Genomic DNA, 24,886 nt, shown 5'->3' on the forward strand with positions numbered 1-24,886 from the left:
GCTGAGGAAGGAGCTTGGTGGGTTCAGCTGTGGCCCAGGTGGAGGTCCCACCCACGTCTGGGCATTGGACCGGAGGCTCCTTGGTAATCAGAACTCCTGCCACTCTCAGTGAGGGCAGGGGTGCGACGCGGTGGGAACGATGGGCCAGGAATCTGCCCAGGGGCCTGTGGTGACAGGTCCAGGCCTCTCCCAGCTCTTGCCTCGGCCCCTGCCCTGGCCTCACCCACACCCACGTTGGGAACCGGGAGCACAGCTTTCAGTGCCAGTCCTGCTGTGCCCCAGGCACTGGGTGCTGGCCTTTCCCCTCACCCCCTCGTTCCAAACCGGTCTGTCCAGCTGTCCACCCCAAGGAGTGAAGCCTCCCGCCCCACCTCAGACACCCCAAGAAAGCCAGAGTCCAAACGCGTGTGTAACTGTGGGGAGGGAGGATTTACTTGCAGGGGAAGGACAGGGAGGTCACAGAAGCGGTTCACGGCGGTGCGGGGGACCGCAGGGGGCATTCCCGCGGCTCAGGCATCCCCAACCACGTCGGGGTGCTTCTGCCGCAGATGCTTGTCCAGGGTGGCCCGCAGGCCGAAGGGCACGCAGCAGTGGGGGCACTTGAAGCGGGGCCCGCCAGGCCCCAGGCCGTGCATGCGGCGGTGGCGGTTGAGTTTGCTGCTCTGGGCGCAGGCGTAGGAGCAGAGCTCGCAGGCGTAGGGCCGCTCGCCCGTGTGCGAGCGCCGGTGCACCGTCAGGTTGCTGCTGTTGGTGAAATGCTTCCCGCAGAACTCGCAGCTGCCCCCGGGCCCGGGGCCCCGGCTCTTGCCCGCTGGCTTCAGCGTCTTCTTGGGTGACGTCTTCTGGTTCTTCTCGGGGTCAGTTCTCTGCTCCTTGGTGTCAGCTCCCCAGCCGTCCACGCCGGGGCCCACCTGGGCCCCACCGCCAGGAGCCCCAGGTTCCTGGACCCCCGCCGTGGCGGCTGCTCCGGCCCCCTCTCCGCCGCTGCACTGGAGGATGCTGGCCGGGGCGGCGGCATGGGCGGCCGGCTCCGGAGGGGCAGCGGAGGCCTGCTCCCGACTGGCATCGGCCACGCAGGGGCTCTGGGGCTGTAGCTGCTGCCGATGGGTCTTCTTGTGGCGGTTGAGCTTGCTGCTCTGGGCGCAGGCATAGGGACACTGGTCACAGGCGTAGGGCCGCTCGCCAGTGTGCGAGCGCATGTGCACCTTCAGGTTGCTGAAGGAGCTGAGGGTCTTCTTGCACACGGGGCAGGTGGGGCTCCGTCGGGTGGAACCCAGCCGGGGGCCCTTGGCCTCGGCTTCTGGCCCCGCCACCGCCGACACGGCAGCAGCCACCTCGGCCAGGCCCAGCAGCGGGGCCTCTGGGGCCTCGGGTTCCGTCTGGTAGATGGACAGTCCGTGGTCCCACTGGGCGTGGCGCAGCAGTTTCCAGGCTCCTGTGAACTGTCGGCCGCAGCGGAGGCAGCTCAAGGCCTTCAGGTCCTCGCGTTCTGCAGAGAAGAGAAGGGCCAGGGGTTAGTGTGTCAGGCAAGTCAGAGCAGTTGCTGTTCACAGCTGCCGGCTGGACACCTGCTGGGGGAGAGGCTCTATTTCAGGAGCTGAGAGGCAGCAGTAAGAGGCGAGACTCCCTGCCCTCAGGAAGCTGGTGTTCAGAGAGGTGAGTGGACAGACAAGAAGCAAGGAAAATCCGTGCAGTGGATGATAAGTACTTGGGGATTTTCTTTGTGTTTGAAAAATCTTCAAGAAAAACTTAAAAGTTAGAGCAGAGGGCTTCCCAGGTGGCGCAGTGGTTGCGAGTTCGCCTGCCAATGCAGGGGACACGGGTTCGTGCCCAGGTCCGGGAAGATCCCACATGCCGCAGAGCGGCTGCGCCCGTGAGCCATGGCCGCTGAGCGTGCACGTCCGGAGCCTGTGCTCCACAACGGGAGAGACCACAACAGTGAGAGGCCCGCGTACCGCAAAAAAAAAAAGAAAAAAACAAGTTAGAGCAGAGTGATGGATGGGGGGGTGTTATTTTATTACTGGGGTTAGGAAGGCCTTGCTAAGCAGGTGATCCAGTTCAGTGCGCTAGGCACCTGCCACCTGGCACGCTCAGCTCCCTCTCACAACTTTCCTTCGAGGCAGGAAATAAGACCTCCGTTTTCCAGACGGGAAAACTGAGGCAAAGAGACCTTTCCCCAAGGTCACACAGCTAGGAATGGGTGGAGCTGGGGTTTCAATCCAGAAACCCAGGGGGTGGGAGATAGAGGTTTTCAAGAAAAAAGATTGGTTTAATAATCAAAACAGCTCTTGATAACTGAGTGGGTTTCTGTGCCAGGCCCCAGGCTCCTGGGTCCCACGCATGATCCCCTTTTCCTGCCTTACAGAAGAGGGAGCCAAGGTCTAAATGGGGAGAAGGCTTAGCAGCCACCTAGCGAGGTAGGGGTGTGGACGGTGAGCTAGGTTCCCCTCCCTCTTTATGGAACCCAAATTGAGAGTCCTCCAGATCGAGACACCCCAGGTACTGTCAGTAAGGTACTGCCAGATCTATTTGCCTTTATGTCTTGGATGGGGGTGGCTTTCCTGATGCAACACCAGGGTCAAGAGCATGGGTGGGGTTGGAGAGGGCCAGCCTGGCCTGACTTCCAGCTGGCTCTCCTGCTCCCTAGCTGTGTGACCTTGGGCAAGAAATACCCCTCTCGGAGCCTCAGTTTCCTCATTTGCTAGAATATGGGGATCTAGGGGTCTTCTCCCTTTAGACTTGCTGTGAGCTCAGAACCAGCTGAGAGCTGTGATCCATCAGGCCCTCAGTAAACATTAGCTGAGGTGTCCACAATTCTCCCAAGTCCAAGCACCTAAGAGTGTATTGTTCTAATGATCCCATCACAGCCCCTCCTTTGCCCACCAGGCCCTAACTCTACAGCTGAGCCAATCATAATTCCTCCTCCCCCCCTCCCACCACAGGACCCTCTCCCTGGCCCGGCCCTGAATATAATTCCATTTCTCACAAATCCCCAGGAGCACATGGCCCAGAGACTGGCAATCTAGAGCTGTGGATGAGCCCCATCATCAACGCTGACCAAAAGCTCAGCTCGCCAAGAGTCTAGTACCAAGTTAAGAGTTTTAATTCCTACCCGAGGGGAGGAACCCAGGTATCCAGACACCCAGGACCTGGCTCAAAACAGGGCCTTCCCAGCATGCAAGGCTGGGAGATTCCATCAGGGAGGGAAACCAGAAGTCCCTTCCCTGGCTCTGAGCAAATGCCCAGCACCTCAATCAGAAGTGATAAAGAGGGGGAGGGGGTGACAACACCCCCCGGTCCAGCTGGCCTCAGCTCCCCTCCCCCAGGCTGCTGCCCTCCCCAGAGGTGCCCCCTGCTGCCACACTGGTCCAGCCACCTGGCCAGTTATTTCTGGCCAAGGGGAAGGAGAAGTGAAACCAGATTGGGGGTGTGTGTATGGCAAATCCCCAGACCAGTCTTCTGGGGCTGGCCACACCCTGTGGGTGGCCCTGCTTCCCTGCCCAGCCCCCATCCTCACCCACCCCCCTCACCACCACTAGTCTCAGCCCTAGGACAGGGCAGGCTCTGGCCACGCCTAGGCTGCACCCAGTGGGGAGCCAGAAAGGGGAAGTAGTGCTCACTGCCCCGCCTGTCCAGGTCAGCCCCTTCTCCCACAGGAAGCTGGGCCCTTGAACTTGAGACCAGGGACTGCATTCCGGCTTTACTCACCTGAGCTCTGGCAGGGGCTGGGGCCTCTGAAGAGCTGACAGCCCAGCTTCTTGTGGTCCATGAAAGCAGTGATGGCCTCCAACGGGAAAGTCTGCAGGCAGCGGCCGCAGGTCAACAGATCTGGGTGTTTGTCGGTCCACGGCTGGCGGTCTGCAGGGAGGAAGCGGGTGGTGAGCGTGGGGTGGGGCCAGGATGGGGCCTGGGGGTTCCGAGGGAGAGGGGAAACCCGAAGGTCAAAAGGGGAGCTGGAGGCCAGGACCTGGCGAGGAAAATAAGGCAGGGGGGTTAGTGCGGGTGGGGGGATGCGGGGGGCGGTGCCCCGAGAAGGAGGTCCCACGAGAGAGAGAGAGAGAGAGAGAGAGAGAGAGAGAGAGAGAGAGAGAGGAGAGAGGAGAGAGAGGGGAGGGAGGCGGGCGGGCCCGGGGCAGGGGCAGGGGGCGCTCACCGGGAAGGTGCGGGGTCAGCGGCGTCCACGGCGCCCACTGGTTGCGCAGGCCCAGGGCGTGGAAGAGGCCGCCAGCGGGCACGGGGCCGGGGGAGTGGCGGGGTTCGCCCTCGAACCGCCCCGGCGCGGGCATTTCCTTCGGGTTGAAGGGCCCTAGCCGCCGGGCCTGTAGGGGCCGCGGGTCCGGCTCGAGCTTCACATCGATGAAGAGGTCCGGCATCTCCATCTCGTCGTCTGAGTTGGCGGCGGGAGCGGGCTCTCTTCGGCGAGGCATGCAGCCGGCCTTGCGGCGGGACATGGGTCACGGGCAGGCGGACTGGCGGGCGGAGGACTCGCGAGCCGTGCGCGCTCACACCGAGGCGCCCAGGTGAGTGACTGCGGCGACCCGCGGCGAACTCTTACACGTGCTGGCCCGGCCCGTGGCTCCGCCCACCGAGGCGGGGCCTGACGCGAGAGGACTGCCCCACCCTCAGCCAAACTTAATCTGGACCATGCCCCCTGCGTTTCTCTAAGTGATCAAATCTTAACCATAACGAGTTCACACAACCACGCATAGAAACAGCTATTCCTGATCCCGTTTTCGGGCTGGTGGAAACTGAGGCACAAGGTGCCCACACACACCCCCAAGCGAGAAAGTGGTAGGGGCCACGTTTCTACCTGGGCGCCTGATAGTAATCTGGTCTGTTCCATTAAACGCATTACAATAAAAGTTCCCTGGGCAAACATTGATTGAGCGTCTACTATGCACCAGGTTCTGGACCAAGTACTGGGGATGCAGCAGGGTACAAAACACGATAACCCTGGCCTCATGCAGTTTATTCGTTCAGGGAGACAGGACTCTCAACAAGATAACTATGTAAAATACAGAGTGCCTTCCGTGACACCTGTCATGGAGAAAAAAAGAAAAAATCCAGGAAGGATTATAAAGGGACAGGATTACTGGGGTGACGGGTGGGCCTCAATTTTCTCCCCATGCCGGGCCTGCGTATTCTAGGAGTTCTGTAGTGATTAAGTTCTGTATTGATTGAGTTCTGTGAGAAAACGAGGTCAGCTTCAAGGGCGTCTTTTGACCACTTTAAAGTCTTTGGCTTTTCTGAGATGGAAGCCCTGGGAAGGTTTTGAGCAGAGGAGGGTCGTGATCATATACATTGACTCTGCTCTTAGACCTGAGATCGTCTTTAAAACCAAATAGCCAACCGTCTTGCCTCCCTCGGATGGGGCCTCCTCGAACTTCCCTCCTCAAGGCTGCTCTCTCTGATCACTGTTTGAAGTGGTATCAACACCCTGCCCCACCCTTCAACCCTGCAAGTTTTCTTTTCTTCCTGGCACCAACCACATCAGATCTACAACTGTTTGTTTACTGTCCTCTCACCCCTTCCCCCAACACAAGCCCCCTGAGGTCAGGGCCAGGGTCAGTCCGCCCCTGCCGTGTCCCCAAGCCCAGCACTGAGGGAATTTCACATGCTAATCTCCACTGCAGGCCTGAGGGTTCCTCATATTGTTATTCAGGTCTCAGCTCAATTGTCCTCCTGAGAGCAGAGGACCTCCCTGACCACAGGATCTAAAGGAGCCCCACCCTGCTGAAGGCCTTACAATTTACACTCCATGACCTCCATCTGTCCCCAGTTCCCTCCTGGGCCTCAGGTTTCCCATCTGTTACCTAAGGTGGCTTCCTCAGTGCCACCTACCCTGACCACCCAACCTCCCTCAACCCTGCCACCCATTACCCCATTGCCCTTATTTTATTCCTTTTACATCCTTGTCAAGCCCTGAAGGATCTTGTCGATGTATTTGTTCATGTAATAAGCTGTGGTGTCCCTCTCAGCCTCCCTAGAATGTAGGTTCTGAGATGGCAGGAGCGGAGTCTGTCTTGTTCACAAATAGAGCCCCTAATCGTTCATAGTTCAGTTAACAAATTGTGTACTGAGCTCCTGCTATGTGCATTCTTTCAATAGATATTTGCAGAGGGTCTGCGTACCAGGCACCGGGTCTTGGGGGTCCCCTGGGAAGCCAAGGCCCACAAGGCCCTGCCTTACTGAAACCGTGTGGAAGAAGTGAATTCTGAGCCCACAGCAGCGCGTTTCCACCTCAGGCCATACATTTTGCCTTTCAGGACCTCAGTTTCCCCCTGTGTAAGATGGGGCTGCGGGGAGGGCTGCAGGAATGACCGCCTCTGGTCTCTCCCAGCTGCTGCTCTCCAAGGCTTTTTGCGTGGCTGCTGAGAGCATGATCAAGTAGGGAAGGTGGGGTTCGGACTGGAGGTGAGGGGTAGGAGTGTGCACGTGTAGGGGGATGGGGGTGCCAAGTCCAATCTGCACTTAACTCAGACGGGAGGCGCCTCAATTTCTTCTTCTGTAAAATGGGTATCCTGGACGTCCCCACCTCGCAGACTGGTGGATCAGCTCTAAGCGCTGGGCCAAGCCGCTGGCAGGATGGCGCCCGGGTCTGTGCTGGCTTCCGAGCCCGCGAGCCCGCCCGAGACCACGTGGGGCGTTGGCGGCGCGGGCGGAACCCAGGCTCGGCGGCTCGCGGCCCGCCCGGGCCTCTGCAGCTGGGGCGCCGGCGGAAGTGGGGGCTCCAGCCGCTGCAGACCTCGGTGAGTGTGGGATTGTTGCTGGTGGGTTGCGAGCACTTTCCCGTTCCCCGGCACCGGCCCGGGACGCCCACCCGCGTGCAAGACCGGGAGTGGCGGCAAGAGTCAAGTCCGCGCCTGCAACGCCGGCTGCTGGGACGTTCTGGTCCCCGAACGCCTGCACCCGGGACTCTGGTTCCGAACGCAGCAGCGCACACACTCCCGCGCCCGGGGTGGAGGTGGGGGCGGAATGCACCCCCTCGGGAAAACAATAACGACGACGATATTATAACAGTAATAACGGCTGCAGTCTTGAGACTCCCGCCTTTCCCGGAGTGGAATCGCTCGCCTAATCTGAGCCGGGAGGTGGGAAGAACGTCTAGCCCAGGGCGGAGTGGGGAGTGGACGCCTGAGGGCCGGGAGGACCTACTTAGTGTAAGAAAAGGAGAGCGATGCATGGCCAGAGCGGAATTGAAAGGAAACTGACCGGCCCAGTGGGCGGAGGTTGAGGGGTGGGATTCTGCATTTGGGGTCCCGATCCTCACTGGGTGTGTGTGAGTGTATGTGTGTGTGTGGCCCATTTAACTAATTTGCATCCAGACAGGGCCCACCCATGAGGTGGGTGTAGGCTGGTCAGTATCTCGGTTAAGCTGGTAACTCAGCTGGTTCTCCACCTGGCAACTGAAGGGTTAGTTTGTCCACGGAACACATCGTTCCCATTTTCTAGAAAGTGAGTACTGAGGCCCCAGGGATGGAAGTCTGTGAATCTCCTGGCCCTGCCATTGACCAAAGCGATGGGCACTTTAGTTTTTCTAGTGGGAAAGGGGTTTGGACATTTTTTCCTGAAACCTGGGCAGGAAATCCTTGGCTTGGAGACTGACAGGATAAAGGACTCTCAGGCTTGGTCACCAGGGAGAATGGATAATACCTGCTTTTGCTGTCTTGGGCCCACCGTATGTGACCTTTCTCAAACCAGTTTCTTATCAGGTCACACCTTGACTCCCAAACCTCCAAGGACTCCCCTATGCTGGCTGAAAAAAACTGCCCTGCTCCCAGGGCAGGGGTGATGGCCCTGACTCTGTTATCAGACCAGCCTGGATTTGCTCCCTTTTCCTGCCAATCGCAAGCCTGCACCCAGTCAATGATTTGGCATCGTCCAGCTTCAGTTTCCTCTTCGGGAAAATGGGGCTTGTGCAGGTATGACCAAATCTTTTTTTTTTCCTCCCTAATGGAGAAAACATGACTAACATGTTTAATTAGTCATGTAATTAAACACGTTTAATCCAAAGAACATAATTCTTTGGCCACTTGCATAATTCCCATCGGTCCTTCATTAAGTACTAGCCCTAGAGAGGAGAGTGTTTCTCCTAAAATACTTAAGTGTTAACCTAGGTTGGGAGAAAAAGCCCTGGGAGCTGATGACCCTTGACTAAACTGGGAATGCAGTGGTCAGATACATTAGAAAATGTATATATCCCTTAATCTCATTCACAGCCAGTAATGGTGAGATAATGAAAATGTACCAATCCCATTAATTCCATTCACTGTGGTCTTGCCCATCAGGCAAAAACCAGGGAGTCTTCCTCGGCTTTGCTCAGTCCATTAGCAAATAGTGAGGGCTCTCAACCCTCAAAAGATAGCCTAATCCAATCACTTCTCCTCACCCCACCCCCCCACCCCCAACCCCCCAACCCCCATCCCAGACACCTGTCATCTTCCACACCACCCACTGCAGTGGCTTCCTCACCAGGCTGTCTGCTTCTCCCTTTGCTCTCACAGTCCATTCTTCCTTGCAGCAGGCAGAGGGATCCCGTGATTACCACCAGTCAGACCCTGCCCCTCCTCTGCTCAGAACCAGCCCCTGGCGAGACCCCAGTCCTCAAGCCCCTGCACATTCTGCCCTTGCCCCAGCCCCCTGCATACTGGCCTCCTTGCTGTGCCTCAGTCTCCCTTCCATGGGCTTTGCATTTGCTGCTCCCTCGAACTGCAATGCTTTCCCCCCAGATCTCCACATGGCTGAATTCCTCATTTCATTCTGGTCTTTGCTTCAAAGTAACCTTATCAGAGAGATCTTTCCTGAGCCCCTTCCTGAAAACCACCTCTTATCCCCCAGGCAGGGCCAGGTGTCTGCTCTGGGCTCCTGAGGCCCCCGGGCTCCTTCATTCCAGCCCTGCCCACTCTGGGTTGTCATTGTGTGGAGACCTAGTGTGTGTCATCCACTGGACTGTGAGCCCAGGAGGGCAGGGCTGGGCTCTTTCACTCCCAGCTGTGTCTCTAGCACCACCCAGCATGGGCCAGGCACAGAGCAGGCACTCAGATAACAGGGGGAGTGAACCCTTCCACAAAGATTTACTGAGTCCCCCCTGGTTGCCAGGCCCTAATTAGGGCTGGGGATGGAGCTGTGACGTAATCAGGTATATCCCTTCTCTCGAAGGCTTATGTCCTGTGGCAGAACAGACAGCGCACAGGCAAACAAGTAAATGCATATTGTCAGGAGGTGATAGTGCTGTGGGAAAAAAAAGACACTGCAGGGTGAAAGGGCTATTATTTTCCTCCCTGTAAAGATGATGTTTGAGCAGCGAGCTGAATGAAGTAAGGGAGGAAGGTGAGTCATGTATCTGGAAATATATATATGTCTCCCAAATGGAAGAGGGTTCCAGGCAGTAAGAACAGCACATGCAAAGGCCCTGAGGCAGGAATGTGCTTGGCATTTTCAGGGACTGACACTGGTGACCAAAGGGTAGAAGGGTGGGAGATGAGGCCAGAGAGGTGATAGAGCCTTGTAGCCATCGTGAGGACTTTTGCTTTTGCGCTGGGTGGGATAGGAGCCATGGGAGGCCTCTGGGCAGCGGAGGGGTGTGATCAGACTTAGTTCTGACGGGAGGATCCCTCTGACAGCCATGTGGGGAACAGACTGGGGTGAAGGTGGAGGCCAGGAGCCCAGTGGGGAGGCTACTGAAATAGTCCAGGTGGGAGGTGATGGTGGCTAGACCGAGGAAGGGTCAGAGTAGGGATGGTGAGAAGTTCCCAGATGCTGGATGCATTTTTGAGGGTGGAGCTGACAAACTTGACTGAAGGACTGGGTGTGGGTGGGAGAGAAAGTGAGGAGCCCAGGATACTGCAGATGTCCTTTGCCTGTGTGATCGGCAACCTCCCCCTGAAAGATCTTCCCGACAGCCCTAGGAGGTCTTTTTTTAACGTTTCATTTCACGGATGAGGAACCGGATCAGGGAGGCTGCTCCCAGAGTTGCAGGGATCTGCCCAGACCCCTTGTAGTGAATCTGGGAGGGCTGGGACCCACCCGCTCTCCCCCAGACCACACCCTCATCCCCTATGCCAGGTGGTGAGCTGTGGCCTGCCGCAGGTTCTCATATGGCTCAAGAGCTGAGAGTGGGTTTTGCATTTTTAAGTGGTTGAAAAACTAACAAAATCTTTTGTGGCGCATGAAAGTATATAAAATGCGGTATCAGTGTCCCAAGAAGTAAGGTTTGATTGGAGCACCGCCACGTTTCCACGTGCTGCCGTATTGTCTGGCCACTCTCCTCCTACCCTGGCAGGGTTGAGTAGTTGTGACAGAGACAGAGACAGGCCCTTGAAGCCTAAAATATTTACCATTGCGCCCTTGACAAAGGAGATTTGCTGACCTTTGCTATATGTTCTGCTAATAAGATTTGGGCCAGCAGCGGGGGTGTCCTATCAGGAGGACTTGGAAAGATCCAGGTGAGGGACAGAAAGAGGTTTGGGGAGTGCGTGACAGTAAGGCTAGGAGAGGGAGTTCAGATTCCTGAGGGAGGATCTAACATTTTTTAAGGGACGTGGAAGCATTCCGATATGTCCCTTCCTTTTTAAAAACTAGAATTTCAAAATTCTTTTGAAAAGGTTATACAGATTCAAAATGGATCCAAATTCAAACAGAATTTAAAAGGTAAAGAAAGGTAGACAGCTAAAAGTCTCCACCCCGGGCCCTGCATGGGCTGAATGACCCATGTGCGTTTGCAGTTTTTTTGTTTGGTTGGTTGGTTTTAGGCCGTGCCACACATCTTGTGGGATCTTTGTTCCCCAACCAGGGATCAAGCCCAGGCCTCCAGCAGTGGAAGTGCCGAGTCCTAACCACTGGACTTCCAGGGAGGTCCCTGTTTGCAGTTTTCATGGAGACTGTCAAACTGCCCCTCTTTGAGTGTCCGTGAGGCTGTGAATATGTTCATGTGTTCAGTAGTCATTGTTACCCACCGTCCATCTGTTTGTCTGCATCTGAACCAGAGATGATTTTTTTTTTTTTTTTTGTCCCCCAGAGGACATTTGGCAATAGATGGAGATCTTCTTTTTAAAAAAATGGCTTTATTGGGTTGTAATTCTCCTACCGAAGTATTCACCAGTGGAGACATTTTTGGTTGTCGCAGCTTGGGGTAAGGGTGGGGGACGCTCCTGCCTCTAGCGTGTAGAGGCCAGGGATGCTGCCCAAACCCTACACCTATGCACAGGACAGCACCTTACAACGCGACCAAGAATAGTCCAGGCCCAACTGTCAATAGTGCCGAAGTTGAGAAGCCCTGGTCCTTTGCTCTGCAGGATCCTTTCTTGCAAGGAGCTGACAGTTGAGCTGCAGAGACAGGAAGAGCCTCACAAGAAGAAGGACAATCCCAATCACCCCTGTACGGTGAGTGGCCCTGGGATGGGACGCTGGGTGCCTGATGCGTGTCAGTCACTTCAGTTAATCACTTTAGAGAAGAGGGGACGGAGCCACAGGGAGGGGAGGGGTGCAGCTGCCTGAAACTTAGGTCCTTCTCTCTCTCTCCTCCTCACAAAGCCTGCATCTCCCTGCATGCAGTCAACAGCAGTGCAGTGGCCGGGGAGGGTGAATTAAGAGTTTGGGATTAACATTTCACCACACTACTATATGTAAAACAGATAACAAGGACCTACTGTATAGCACAGGGAACTCTACTCAATATTCTGTAATAACCTATAAGAGAAAAGAATCTGAAAAAGAATATATATATATACACATATATATGTGTAACTGAATCGGTTTGCTGTACACCCGAAACTAACACAACACTGTAAACCAACTATGCTTCAATAAAAATAAACCCCCCCAAAACAAAAAAAAACCACCCCAAACCAACAACAACAAAAAACCCCAAAAAAACCCCAAACACCTCAGTGCAGTGGCATGTAATATGTTCCAGGCCATTGCTTAACCTGCACGTTTGTTAGGTCATTTAGTCCCCGTGACGACCCTGTCAGGTTGGTCCTCTTATCACCTCCATTTTATAGATGGGGAAACTGAGGCACAGACCATTTAAGCAACTTACCCTAGGTCACACAGCAATACTGATTCTAATACAGTCGGTATTCAACTGTAACTTTCATGGAGAACCTACTACATAATAGGCCCCGTCCGGCATGAGCCTGTTGAATCCTGATAACAAGGCGAGGTGGCCAGCCATTGGTGCCATTCCTCCACACAATGGAAGAGGAAACTGTCTCTTGCTTGAGGTCACCCAGATAAGCAGGCCTGGGAGCTCACTCTCCACTCCATTCATTCCAGCAGAAACAGTATTTAAGGAGCCTGGTCCCTGTGCCACTTAGCGTTCAGGAGCTGGGGGCACAGCAGTGCAAAGAAAGCAAGGTCACTGCCTGTGGGGAGTCAGCCGTCTCGCAGGGAGAAAGACCAAAGCAGAAAAATAAATAGACAACGTCACGTGCAGGAGTGGTGTGTGCGACAAAGAATGAGGAAGCCCGTTTGGACGGAGGGGGCTGAGGGGTAGATCTTGAAGGCAGGGTGGTCAGGGAAGGGGAGGGGAGGTACAGGCAGAGGGAACTGCAAGTACCAGGGCCCACCAAGGGGTCGCGCCAGGCATGCCTGAGGCCCAGCGAGGAGGCCAGTGTGGCCGGGTGGAGAGGGTAAGCGCTGCGCTCGGCGAGGGTGCTGGCTGGATCTGGAGCATTCAGGGCCTTGAGGGCTGTGGTGAGGACTTTGGCTTTGACTCTGAGCAAGACAGAAGCCAGGGGGAGGGCTCCGAGCAGAGGCGGGATGTGATCTGACTCAGGTGTTAACAGGATCCCTCTGGCCATGTGTGCGGACAAACTGGCAGGGGGTGAAGGTGGAACTGGGAGTCCAGTGAGGAGCTGACTTCAGTAGTCCAGGCAAGAAGTGACGGTGGCTGGACCGAGATGTTGGCAGTGGACAGAGTGAGAACTATTAGGTTGTGAATACATATACACATTTTTCTTTTAATTAAAAAAATATATTTTCCCCCTGAGTGTTTCTTTTTTTTTTTTTTTTTTTGGCTGCCTCAGTTCCCCGACCAGGGATTGAACCCCGGCCACTGTAGTGAAACTGCCCAATACTAACCACTAGACCAGGGAACTTACCCCCCCCCAGCCCCCGCCCAAGTATTTCTTTCTTTGTCTTTTATGGTCTTGATATTTTCGAACAACAGGATAATTTTTTTTTTTTTGTAGAACGCCCCTCAATTTGAGTTGCCTCGTGATTAGATGCAGGTCATCCGTTTTTGGCAGGAAGACCACAGAAGTGGCGCCCTGCCCTCAGTGTATCGCATCAGGATGCACACGGTGTTTGTTTGTCCTATTGCTGCACATGTTGGCTTTCGTGCCTAAGTTAGGCTGGTGTCCACCAGGTTTCTCCACCATAAAGTTACTCTTTAGTCTTAACAAGGACTATCTTGTGAGGAGGTACTTTAAGGCTTTGTAGATATCCTGGACCTTCTGAAACGTTCACTGACAAGTTTTAGCATCCATTGACAATTTTAGCTGCCGTCGTACGATGCGGATTTTTCCCTCTCCCCCTTCATGTATTTCTTCATTTATCTATTTACAGTAAGTATGGACTCATGGATTTGGCCCTTTCAAGCTGACTCCTGTGTGACTGGGAATTTGTTTGGAAGATCGCATTTCATGATGGATTGGATGGGCTGTGTGTGAGAGAAGAGAGGAGGCCAGGACTCGTTCTTTCAGCAAATGTATTTATTGCCAGGGACTGGGGATAAAGCTGTGATCAAAGCAGTGCAAAGGCCCTGCTCTCGTGGACCTCATGAATGGTGGTGCCAGTTCCTGGGAAGAGGGGGACTGGGTGAGGGGTGGCACAGATTTTAGGAGGGGGACTCAGGAATTGGGTCTTGGTCAGGTTAAGTGGAGGTGGGGTAGACAGCGCTCTGCTCCCAGGCCTCCGGGCTCCCTCTTCCTGTAGCCCCACACTCCCCATAATGGCTCCCTGCTCTTCTTCTTCACCCAACAGCCAGGATAATGCAGACTCCACTGACCACTACTGTGCCCGTGCTCCGGCTCCCCCGGGGCCCTGATGGCTTGAGCCGAGGCTTTGCGCCCGACGGACGCAGAGCCCTCCTGAAACCGGTGGTTCCTGAAATCCCGGAGTCTCAAGAATCTCGGGAATCCCAGGAACAGCGGGCCCGAGCCGCCCTTCGGGAGCGCTACCTCCGCAGCCTGCTGGCCATGGTGGGGCGCCAGGTGAGCTTCACGTTGCACGAGGGTGTGCATGTGACCGCCCACTTCGGAGCCACTGACCTGGACGTGGCCAACTTCTACGTGTCGCAGCTGCAGACTCCGATAGGCGTGCAGGCTGAGGCGCTGCTCCGGTGTAGTGACATTATCTCATACACCTTCAAACCGTAAAGATGTGATCGTGTTCATCTTTCTTCCTTGGGCGTAGCCACAGCCTCCCAGGCCTCCATATTCTCCTGAGCTTGGACCTCAGGGCCCCAGAGAGTTCGGAACACCCTTGGAATTTTGAGCCAAGCTTCAAGCAACTCTGGCTTCTTGGGACAGTAAAATTCTGCGGCCCCAGGAGTTCTAGATCCTCTTGAAAGGAAGGCTGTACCTCACAGAACTCTAAACTGTACAGATACATGGGCCTCATGCCCATTCCTGAAGATTCCGGGTGGAGAAAGGGAATAAAGGAAGGCAAATTGTCTAGTGGGAAATTGTCTGTTGAAGAGGCTGCAAAGTTCAGCCGCCCTGGAAATACTCCCCTCCTGCCAAAGTACCAGTTATCCCAGGAAAATCTGCCTCCTTTTTTTTTTTTTTTTTTTTAATGTACCCTATAGGGATTGAGCCAGACTTAGGGAGTAGCAGGGTGGCTATCTACGGGCTGAATCCCATGGAGCTGGGCCAGGAAGGGGAGGACACGTCAAGGGAGTGGGAGGAACTCCGATAAAGGTGTGGTGATTGGACCTCCCGCTAGTCTCTGGGAACGCTGGAGCGACCTGGATGCCAGACTTGGGAGATTTGGACTTGATTTCTTTTTCGGGTGGTCTAGGATGTCCATAACGAGTTGCGCTTCTCGCATTGGGTCACATGGTCACGCGCAAGGGCTCCTCCTATTGCCTGGCCTCTGGGTGGGTAGAGTCGCTTCCCGGCCCATACGGGGACTGGTTGGGACCTGTCTAACCCTGTGTGGCGGCACCACTGGGAAAAGGCAGAGGATTAAGGGTTAGGGTGAAACTTTGCCCTTTCTCCATTTCACCCCAGCTGTGTAGCGTGGCCGTCCGTATCACTCGCTTTACTTAGCCCCATTACTAGTAGTCTTTCAGCAGATTTGTTTTTATTTATTTATTTGGCCGCCGCGGGCGGCATGCGGGATCTTAGATTCCGGGCCAGGGATCAAACCCTTGCCCCCTGCAGTGGAAGCGCCGAGTCCTAACCACTGGATCGCCAGGGGATTCCCTCAGCAGATTTACTTTTTTTTTTTTTTTTTGGGACGCGGACCTCTCACTGTTGTGGCCTCTCCCGTTGCGGAGCACAGGCTCCGGACGCGCAGGCCCAGCGGCCATGGCTCACGGGCCCAGCCGCTCCGCGGCATGTGGGATCCTCCCGGACCGGAGCACGAACCCCCGTCCCCTGCATCGGCAGGCGGACTCTCAACCACTGCGCCACCAGGGAAGCCCAGATTTACTTTTAAAAGTAATTTCTGCCCCCTCTGTAGTCCAATCTATTTAAGAAGGTAAGTGAAGATTCCATTAAATATGGATGAGATTTGCTTTGTTCCTCCTCAGTCGTCAAAGCGCGGTGGCCAGTGAAGTTGAATGAAGCATGTGGAGAGCCTCAGCTCCCATATATCCATTCACAGAGCTACCTTTGGCGACTCCTGGGCCTAGCTTCGAGTTGCCTAAGCAACGATGTCGCCTGCTCCTCCCCATGTATCCTTTTTTGGTTTTAGCTCCTCCTTCCCCGAGTTGCCTGTTGGGCTGGGATAGCGTGGAGAAAGTGCGGATGCGAATATTAAGCGACTGAATCGAGCCCTTGTGGGGGCGTGGCTTGAGTTCGTGCTAGTTCGCTACTGGCTCCGTGATCTACCTGGTCCATCGCCCGGTATTTTGGTTGGCAGATTGGTCCCTTGCTTTTGGCATTTCTTCCTTCGTTCAGTTTTTTAAACAACTTAAATCAGGGCTATAATATTCCTTATGGGCTCCTATTTCAATTTTTAAATTTAAATTGTATTTTATACAACGCTATCCAAATACAGAGGGTTATTGATGAAGCTGCAGTCTGCAAATGGAAGGCTAGAGACTAACCAGCAAGTGGGGACTGGCTTCGTCTGCAGGCAGATGGTCCCTCTGTCCGCATCCATCACCTGTACTTATATATTCAACACAGCTTCTGTCGCCTTCCCTTTCAAGTTCTCCATCTCTTTACTTCTGTCCTTACCAGTTGGCCTAGCCCCACCAAGCAGATATTTTTATTTCTATCAACTCCATTCCCTTCTCCGTGCCTGAGCTCGTGACGAATATCTGAGAGCCTAAACATTAGTTATCTAGATTAAAGCGGGGAGGCGCGGTGGGGGCGGCTCAGGTTCGCGCTTGCGTGCTGCTCTGGGAGACGGCGTCCACCTCGCCCCGCCCCTCATATTCTGCAGTTCCGGCTCTGCAGATTCACTGCTCACGTTTCTTTTTCCTGTGGCTCTTTCTGCCTTTTGTTTGCCCCCTTTAACAAAGCACGAGACAACTCTACCTGCAAATAACTTAAATTGATTTTCTGCTTTTCTGGGTACTCGGCGGGCTCACCGGCCTTTAACGAAAGTGCGGCTGCGAACGAGCAGGCGCGCACGGGGCTCGGGGGAGGCGCGCTCGAGCTCCCGGCGGCGACGACTACGACGACCAGGAGAGCGGACGGAGGCGGCGCCTGAAGCAGCGGCTGAGCCCATGCCCCGGGACGGCGGGAGGGCCCGGAGAGATAAGTCCGGGGCCCGGGGCATGTCCCCAGGGCCCCCGTGAGGAGGTGGCGGCGGCGATGGAGGTCCCGCCGCAGGAGGCGCCGCCCGAGCCGGGCGCGGACGGCGAAGCCGAGGAGGCCCCCGCCGAGGCCCCGTCTCCCAGCCCCGCATCGCCCCCGGCCGACGGGCGCCTCAAGGCTGCGGCCAAGCGCGTTACATTCCCGTCCGACGAAGATATCGTGTCCGGAGCTGTGGAACCCAAAGACCCGTGGAGACACGGTAGCTACGGCTGGAGCGTGGAGGCGGGCTGGTGGGGGACCTGGGAGTCAGTGCAGACCCCAGCACAGAGGTGGAGCTCAATAAGTTGCACCTAATGATTTAAGGAGACAGTCGTCAGTTTAGAGCTGGAGAGTGTTAGAGAGGAGGTGGCTGTTGGGTTGGGAAGGTGAAAAGTAGCTGGTTTATGCTACTCCCCCCCTCACCCCCCCCAAGGGACGCTGAAGGTGATCTGTTTAGGAATTGAAACGGTGAGCAATCAAAGAAAGTTTGGTGGCTGGGGAGATTAGGAGGGCGGTAGCCTTTGAGTTTATAGTTTCCCCAGAGAAGGATAAAGCGGTCAGGGGAGGAAGAGTGGGTCAACATTGGCGCTGAAAGGGCAGTTGGAGGAGTTTGATGGGCCCATGGGGACAGAAAGGTTAAGTTGCTGTTCTGCAAGCCTCGGGGCAAGGGATGGTCATGTGGTTCACTTCCTTGGGTGAAAGAAGGAAGAGGAATAAACCTGGATTATGGCTCTAGACCAGTCAGTAGATCCTGGGGCTGGGAAAAGGGAGTCGAAGTAAACAAACTTGCCAGAAAAGTAGCAGAGTTGGTGGTCAGTTTGGGGGTGGGTAAGATAGAGGAGATATTCAGTCTTGGCCTTAAGAAAAGTCACTGCGTGCCTCCTTTTCCTCTCCCCCCAAAAAAAGGGAAGCACAGCACTGTCAGTCACTCAGGAGCAGAGGAACTTTGGAGCCTGGCTCTAGGAGGGTGTTTTTTTTTTTTCTCTTTCCCCTGAGGAAGCATTGGGGAATTGGAGTTGCCGGTCAGTTGAAGGTGAGAGCATTGAAGAACTTTGGTGGCTTGAGGTGTGGGGAGAGAGAGCAAGTCCATGGGCTGTACGTCCTCTGGAGAAGGTCGGCTCAGTGTTGAAACTGAAAGGGCAGTTGGAAGAGTGTGTTTTATCCATAGGGCTGGGAAGGTGGAAAGTTGCTTCAGGGGTGGATTGGCAGTGTTGAGTCCTGGCCAGGTCTGGCAGTCTTGCTGGGATGGAGCCCGCAAAGAGAGGGATCAGCCCGGCCCCGGCTCTACAGAAGTTGGTCTGTTGGCCCTGGGGAGAGAGGAGGAACTGTTGCTAGTCTGTGGGCAGTGGAGAAATTGGTGGCTTTGATGTGAGCGTGGGAGACGTGGGAACTGGAAGCTGAACACACGGGGAACCACCATAAATGCCATCTTGGCCATTAATTGTTAAAGAGACGGTGGTTAATTTAAAATTCTTGGCCTTGGGAGCCAGCCCAGTCCCTGCGCTCTTGGCCCCAGGAGTAGGCGGGCACTTTTGGGTTGGAGGGCTTGGGGGACTGGGGCTGAGGAAGGGAAGAGTTGGAATGGGCCTCGGCTACAGCATGATATCCAGTCCAGGAAGCGGGAAAGACCTGGAGAGGCAGAGCAGGATGGTGATGAGACGGTGCTCCAGTTCAATCCTGACTCCCATGTACCCGAAGCATAACCTCAGGCTGGGTACCTCACTCCTCGGAGCCTCCGTTTCCCATCTGTAAGTGGGTGAGAAAACTACGTCACAGGGTTTCAGAGAGGACTGACTAAGATTGTGTGTGCAAAGTGATTGGCCAGGGTGAGCCTTCATAAAGTCGCAGGTATTGTTGGTCATTTTAGGGGAGATGTTAGGTGCTACTGGTCATTTTAGGGGCCAGCCTAGAGGAGTTGGTTCACGGAGCTGGGACCTGGATGTTTCCGCTTCACAGGCTTCCAGGAGAGGGCCAGAACGGTGGTCCATTTGTGGGCTCGGGGCAAGGGGAAGGGAAGGTGTTCCCGTTTGTGGACCTTAGCGTAGCTGGAGATTCTGGAGCGGGGAGGGGTTGGGAGTGGGGGAAAGTTTCTGGTCTGCAGGTTCCCAGAAGGGGAACAGCTGTGTGTTACCAGCTGTTGGGCTTTGGGGAAGCCATTTTTCCTCTCTAAGCCTCCTGTTTCTTTCTCTGCAAATGGAGGTGCTAATTTCTACTGTGGAGTAGTTGTGAGGATTAAATAAGACAGTCCTTGTAAGTTCCTGCCACATAAATAAGAGCTGCTGTTATCCAGGCAGATTCAGTTCGGTTTTGTTTTTGTTGTTGTTGTTGTTTTTTCTCTTGTGGCAGTTGTGGAGATGCAGTGAAGGAATTTGGAGGGGGGAACCCCCGGGGGGGGAGGGAAGAATGTCGAGAAAGAGGGTCAATTGGCGTCTGGCTGGGAGGGGTTGAGAGGATGAGGATGGTCGCTGACTGGTCTGCCCCCCCCCCCCGTAAGGGGTGGAGGTGGTGATGGCGCACGGGCTGGGGGAGTCTCTCATGCCTGGAAGTTTAGGGAGGGGTGGCAAGGACGGGTATGGACTCACCCTCTGGAGGAGTCGGTGGGTCTGAGGTGGAGAGGTGATGACATGGAGAAATGGATCGATTTTTTTCGGCTGGGAGAGTTGGTCTGTCTGGGCCGGGGAGAGGGGTTGCCACTGACCTGACAGGGAAGGAGTTGGGGGATCTTGGGCCCCAGGCAGAGCAGGGTTCGTTGGTGAAGTTGGTGAGTTTGGATGGTGGGATTTGGCGGGCCTGGCAGTGCCTGAGGACAGTGGAGGGGTGGGCTGGCCTGGGACTGAGGGAGGTGGAGGCTCGCCCCCCAGGCCGTGGCAAGTCGGGCCAAGGATCTGCCTAGTTGAGAGAGCCAAGGATCTTGGCTGGGGGCTTCAGGGAGGAGCCGGCCAGACTTGCAGGAGGGGCAGGAGATCTGTTGGAGTTGGTCTGTAAACTGTGGGAAAGCACAGGGGGTGTCATTTGAGCTGTGGCCCTAGTGGGAAGCGTGAGGAAGGAGTCATTCTGGGGCCTGCTGTGGTGACACGACCCCAAGGCCAAGGGTGAGGGAGGAGTTGGCGGATCTGAATTGGAAGAGAGGTCCTTCAGAAGCTGTTCTCCATCGCAGAGTTGGAGAAGTTGCCTCGGCCAGGAGGTGCAGGAGCTGGGAGCCGGGAGCTGGGAGCAAGCAGCCACTAGAGGAATTGGGGGCCAGCACAGGGCGCCCTTTCAGCAGGGCCTTGCCCTGGGAGGAGAGCTCAGCTAGGCTCTGACACAGCCTCTGACTGGGGTGGAGGAGGGCTGGGACTGAGACTAGGTGGTGACCCAGCTGTGTGGGAGCCTCTGGGGGTGTCTGCCTAAGGCAAGAGCCCCATCAGGCCCTGTCAGAGGTCACGTGTTGGGGGATTCCTGGAGACCAGACGTCTGAAGGAGGGAGATGGTGCAGGAGGGTCTCAGGCCTACAGAGGGTCAACCCGGCCCAGCACTCAGAAGGGCCTTCCCTGGCTCCCATGTCACATGGTGTCCCCGCCTGCCCCCAGTGCCAGGGGCCTGCTTATTTTCTCATTGCACTAAAGGCCATCTCCTGTTACCATGCACGTTTATTTTGTTTCGGTGGTCTCTTTCCCCCGCTGGAATCGGGGAATAGACACTGTCTGTCCTCGTTTCTACCCAGCCCCTCGAAAGACACAACAGTTATCGTGGTTGAATGAACGCCAGGGGCGTGTGTGCAGCCGTTTTGGAAGGGGTGAGGCCAGGCCATCCTTGGGGCCCCTCTAGCCGGGGTGCGCCTCCAGGCCAGCCCTGGCCGCAGCATATGCTGCGGCCCTAGCAAGGCACTTATTCTTGCTGAGCTTGTCTGTCTCCTCATCTGTGAAATTGTGATCCCTGCCCTGCTGACCACCCAGGATATCTGAATGGAGGGCATGGACCTGGTGGGGAAGGCAGGGTCTCTGTGGCAAGCCGGTTGCGAGTGGAAGGGACGTGAAGCTGGGGAGGAGGCTGCCTCAGTACTGCCAGGCTGGGCACAGGGTGCGCTCCACTCTCCCTGTGGGGGGTGGAAGTGGATGCCGGTGGAGGAGGGGCTGGCCTGGTGCACGCCCCCGCCCCCCAGTCCCGTGGCGGCAGGCCCTGCGTTCCCAGCTCCTCTGAGGACCAGGGCCGGTTGTGTACCAGGAACTCTTCAGACCAAACTGCAAGAATGACCTGAGGCTCAGCTGTCTCCCCAGTCCCAGCTGAACGCCATGTGGGGAGGAGACATGGGGTTTGCGAGGCAGGCATCGGGAGAGCACATGACACCGGCTGCGGTCTGGAAGGCTGTCTCCCCTCCCTCCAGTCCCGCCCATGACTCATTCCCTGCTCCCTGACCTCCAGCCTGCGGAGTCTGTCCTGGAGTGGGGGTAGGGGAGTTGTGCCCACCAGGAAGTTCCTCATGTGAAGTGGAGGTGTCTGCAAGGTGCAGGGGGCCGGAACGTGCCCACCTCTAGCTGCCCAAGCTTCGAGGCTGGGGTGGGGAGGGGGGAGGGGTGGTGGGGACAGTGGCCACGATTTTTTTTTTTTTAACATCTTTATTGGAGTATAATTGCTTTACAGTGGTGTGTTAGTTTCTGCTTTATAACAAAGTGAAACAGCTATATGTACACAGGCCATGATGTTCTTAAATGACGATCAGAGAGGATGGAAATAAATGCCTTACTGTTTGTTCTCATTGAAACCCGTGCTGCAAATTCAGTCCTTGAAACTGGTTGGACTGGTGAGAAGGTACCTGTCAGTGGTGGGAGAGGCTCTCTTACTAGTTAATGGCTCGTTTTAGCCTAAGTGGTGGGTGGTCTTGCTGGGGCGGAGGGAGTGGGGTCTTGGGGGGCGGCTTTAATGCTTTCGCCCAGATTTCCATGTGGGCCCAACCTCACCTCCTACTGCCGGTGTTGGCACGTAGACTCTGCCGTGTGATTTTGGGCAATTGTTCTCTCTGCCTGTGATTTTTCTCTCTATAAAATACAGCTGACATTAGTACCTCCTCACAGGGCGGTGAGGATTAAGTGAGATAACAGCGTCAACAGCAAGCACTCGGTGGGTGTCCCCCTCGTTATTCCGGTCGTTGCCAGCCTCCCCCCCCCCCCCCCCCCCGCCCCGCGCCCTCAGTGCATTACTGCCTCCCCTAGCGTCTCCCTCGTCAGAACCCTGCTGTCTGTCCTTCAGAGGCCTACTCCTCCGAGACAAGTGCCCCGACGTCCCTGACAGGGATGATCCTGCCCGTTACAAGCTGGGTGACTCTGGGCAAGTTGCCTGGTCTCTCTGAGCTGAAACTCAATCAGCCTGTCTCGGCCCTCCCCCAGCCTGAGAGGCAGCAAGGGCACCAAGAGTCGAGCTCAAAGCATTACCTGCAGCCTCTCAGCCGCTGGCCGTGACTGTCGACAAATTACGGCTGCCCCCTGAGCCCCTCCCCTCTGTAGAATGGCCCGGCTCCCCGGCCCTCTGCCCCGTGGGGACCCGACTGTGTGGACGGGCCTGTGTGGGGAGCGCCTGCTTCGCCAGGCTGGGCCCTCTGCGCCCTGGGGCTCAGGTGGGCCACCCTCCTTCCTACACCCGCTGCGCTTTCTCATCGTGTTTCCCTCTTCAAGGGCGAAGACCACGAGAGTCACCTCTGTGACCTCTGCCTGGCACCCAGGAGGGCTCGGGGCACCAGCCGGGGTGATGAGTGGCAGGAGAGTGAGGCTTTCCGTCGGATCTCATGTGCCGCCGTGGCATTTGGGAGAAAGCTTTTGGGAGGACTTGACTGGCCTGTGCCCGGACGGGGCTCTCCCTCAGCGCCCCGAGGAGGAGCTCTCGGGCCCCGTGGGGTCCCCTCACCGCGGGCGCTCGGCACACGGTCATCCGGGGGGTCGTCTGCGGTGTGAGCGCATGTTACTGGGAGCCAGGCGTCTCCTGTCTCTCACAGGCGTTTGGCTGCAAAAGTATTAAGAAGCATGGAGCCAGGCGCTCCGGGCTGAACTGGCCGTGACTGAGGCAGCTTCTGGGAATGGAGGCCAGGAATCTGTGTTTCTAGAAAGCTCCCCTGACGGCCAGGTTTGGCTGTCCTTCTGCTGAGGGCCCTTGATTCAGCTCAGCCACTCAGCACTCAGTCCCAGGGCTGCCTTCCAGACCTCAGTTCGGGGGTTGGCCGGGATTGGCCTCATGGACTTGTTTTAGAGCGAATTGAAGTGTCGGACTTGCGGGAACTGCAGAAATGTGATTTGGGCGGGCAGCCTGCTGCGGTGGAGCATAGAGGGGCCCAGGCCGAAGTCCCTGCTCTCCGAGTGACCCTAGCAGTCACCGCTCACTGCTCCCACGTGCCCATTGCTGGGTTGAGTCTGTATCTCTGTTACATCTCCCAGCTGCCCGGGAGGTAGGTGCTATTCTTTCCGGTTTGTAGATGAGGAAATGGAAGCACAGAGAGGCGAGGTCACTTGCCTGAGGTCGTCACAAAGCCAGGCAGTGGGGAGCTGGGATTCAAACCCAGGCAGTCTGGCTGCGGGGCCTGCGCTCTTTGTCCCTGTGTCCCGGCTGTGTGAGCTTCGGCAGGTTGCTGCGTCCAGTTCTGCATGCCGTATAGTTTCTTCATCCTGAACCCATGACCGTTTGTAAGACGGAGATGACGATTCCAGCCTCGCCGGGTAGTGGAGGGATGAGAAGCAGACTGAGTGAAGGGCCCAGCTGGCTGGCGCTCAGGAGGGGCTCGCCGTCGTTCTTGGACAGCTTCGGAGGCCTGGGAGGTTCACGCAGCCTCCCTGTCCTCCCCATCGGGTCCCTATCCTGACCCTGGGCCCAAGTTCCTCGCGTGCTACACAGTGTCGGTACATGGTAGGCGCTCAGTACCTCCCGGCCGAATGCGTGAGCAGCCTCTCATTTAGTGAATGCGAGTGTTAGGGGTCTGGGAAGAAGACAGGCCCGGCCCCGCCACCATGGAGGTCACAGTTGAGTGAGGGAGACCCACAGTAAACAGTTCTAATCCAACCGGGGTGCCCAGGACCCTGACTGGGAAGAGCTGAGGGCTGACGGGCAGGGCAAAGGTGGCTTCCTGGAGGAAGGGCCATCTCAGGCCTGAAGAAATCACTGGAGTTAGCCCCTTGAGGAGCAGTGGAAGTATGTGTGAAGGGTTGGAGGCAGAGAGAGCCAGTGAGGAGCATCTGGGAAGAGAAAAAAGCTGACCTTACTGGAGTCAGAAGTCGAGTTGGCGGCAGGAGGGTCGGAGGTGAGACTGGAGAAGGCTGGGGGGGACCACCCAGGTGGGGCTTTGTAGGCTGTGTTAGCCTGAGGGTGGTGGGGAGCCAGCAGGTGGGGCATGCCTACTGTTTTTAACAGAACCTTCTGGGAGTGTGGCGTGAAGAGGGTGAGACCGAGGCTGGGGACCAGGGAGGTAGCCATGGGCCACGAGCCTGTAGGCTCTTGGCTCCATGTGGCCCTGCACTGGCCAGTAGCTGACTTTTTTTTTTTTAAATAGATTTAATTAATTAATTAATTTATTTATTTTTGGCTGCATTGGGTCTTCGTTGCTGCGCGCGGGCTTTCTCTAGTGCGGCGAGCAGGGACTACTTTTAGTTGCGGTGCGCGGGCTTCTCATTGCGGTGGTTTCTCTTGTTGCGGAGCACAGGCTCTAAGTGCGCGGACTTCAGTAGTTGTGGGTCGTGGGCTCTAGAGCGCAGGCTCAGTAGTTGTGGCACGCGGGCTTCATTGCTCCGCGGCATGTGGGGTCTTCCCGGACCGGGGCTCGAACCTGTGTCCCCTGCATTGGCAGGTGGATTCTTAACCACGGCGCCACCAGGGAAGCCCCTAGTAGCTGACATTTGACTTCTTCATTTATTCACCAGCTTTATCTGAACCTCCCCCTCCCCCAGAAGGTTTTG

The 24,886-nt window shown here is 56.1% G+C and overlaps 3 protein-coding genes across 15 annotated transcripts in view; 2 read left to right on the plus strand and 1 right to left on the minus strand.

Annotated features, from left to right (window-relative positions):
* Nucleotides 1–410: 410 nt before the first annotated feature.
* ZNF296 (zinc finger protein 296) lies at nt 411–4,472 on the minus strand. Its single transcript, XM_027079807.1, has 3 exons — nt 4,154–4,472; nt 3,709–3,858; nt 411–1,489 (listed from the first exon to the last, which is right to left on the minus strand). Exons 1-3 carry the CDS (start codon nt 4,449–4,451, stop codon nt 510–512), a joined length of 1,428 nt encoding a protein of 475 aa, XP_026935608.1. The 5' UTR covers nt 4,452–4,472; the 3' UTR covers nt 411–509.
* On the plus strand, nt 4,396–14,769 carry GEMIN7 (gem nuclear organelle associated protein 7). 9 transcript variants are annotated; one of them, XM_027079812.1, is made up of 4 exons: nt 4,492–4,520; nt 11,295–11,382; nt 13,570–13,705; nt 13,987–14,769. In XM_027079812.1, exon 4 carries the CDS (start codon nt 13,995–13,997, stop codon nt 14,379–14,381), a length of 387 nt encoding a protein of 128 aa, XP_026935613.1. In that variant the 5' UTR covers nt 4,492–4,520; nt 11,295–11,382; nt 13,570–13,705; nt 13,987–13,994; the 3' UTR covers nt 14,382–14,769. The 9 variants fall into 9 exon arrangements, with proteins under 9 accessions (XP_026935612.1, XP_026935617.1, XP_026935613.1 ...); XM_027079813.1 differs by lacking the exon at nt 4,492–4,520 and adding an exon at nt 6,794–7,091; XM_027079811.1 differs by lacking the exon at nt 13,570–13,705 and having other exon boundaries at nt 4,396–4,520; nt 11,295–11,377.
* Nucleotides 14,770–15,599: 830 nt separating this feature from the next.
* PPP1R37 (protein phosphatase 1 regulatory subunit 37) overlaps nt 15,600–24,886 on the plus strand; it is a 44,411-nt gene continuing 35,124 nt past the window's right edge. For 2 of the 5 annotated variants that reach the window (XR_003427421.1, XM_027079833.1), the window contains exon 1: nt 15,601–17,196. Coding sequence is in view for 4 of the 5 variants with exons in the window: in XM_027079833.1 (XP_026935634.1) it covers nt 16,995–17,196 (202 nt within the window). In the remaining variant the exon portion in view is untranslated. Of the gene's footprint in view, nt 17,197–24,886 lie in introns of all 5 variants that reach the window. The other 3 variants (XM_027079830.1, XM_027079831.1, XM_027079832.1) reach the window with 2 other exon arrangements.

This window comes from Aethalodelphis obliquidens, unplaced genomic scaffold (genome assembly GCF_003676395.1).
Source record: "Aethalodelphis obliquidens isolate GAN/ISIS:26980383/991018 unplaced genomic scaffold, ASM367639v1 scaffold43, whole genome shotgun sequence".
NCBI lineage: Eukaryota > Metazoa > Chordata > Mammalia > Artiodactyla > Delphinidae > Aethalodelphis > Aethalodelphis obliquidens.

Coding starts and splice junctions, on each gene's coding strand:
- GEMIN7 (XM_027079808.1), top strand. CDS start 7,750: ATGCTGGCTGAAAAAAACTGCCCTGCTCCCAGGGCAGGGGTGATGGCC. Junction 7,923..11,294: donor GGAAAATGGGGCTTGTGCAG/GTATGACCAAAT, acceptor TTTGCTCTGCAG/GATCCTTTCTTGCAAGGAGC. Junction 11,378..13,986: donor GGACAATCCCAATCACCCCT/GTACGGTGAGTG, acceptor TTCACCCAACAG/CCAGGATAATGCAGACTCCA.
- ZNF296 (XM_027079807.1), bottom strand. CDS start 4,451: ATGTCCCGCCGCAAGGCCGGCTGCATGCCTCGCCGAAGAGAGCCCGCT. Junction 3,859..4,153: donor GCTGACCCCGCACCTTCCCG/GTGAGCGCCCCC, acceptor TCCTCCCTGCAG/ACCGCCAGCCGTGGACCGAC. Junction 1,490..3,708: donor CAGCCCCTGCCAGAGCTCAG/GTGAGTAAAGCC, acceptor TCTTCTCTGCAG/AACGCGAGGACCTGAAGGCC.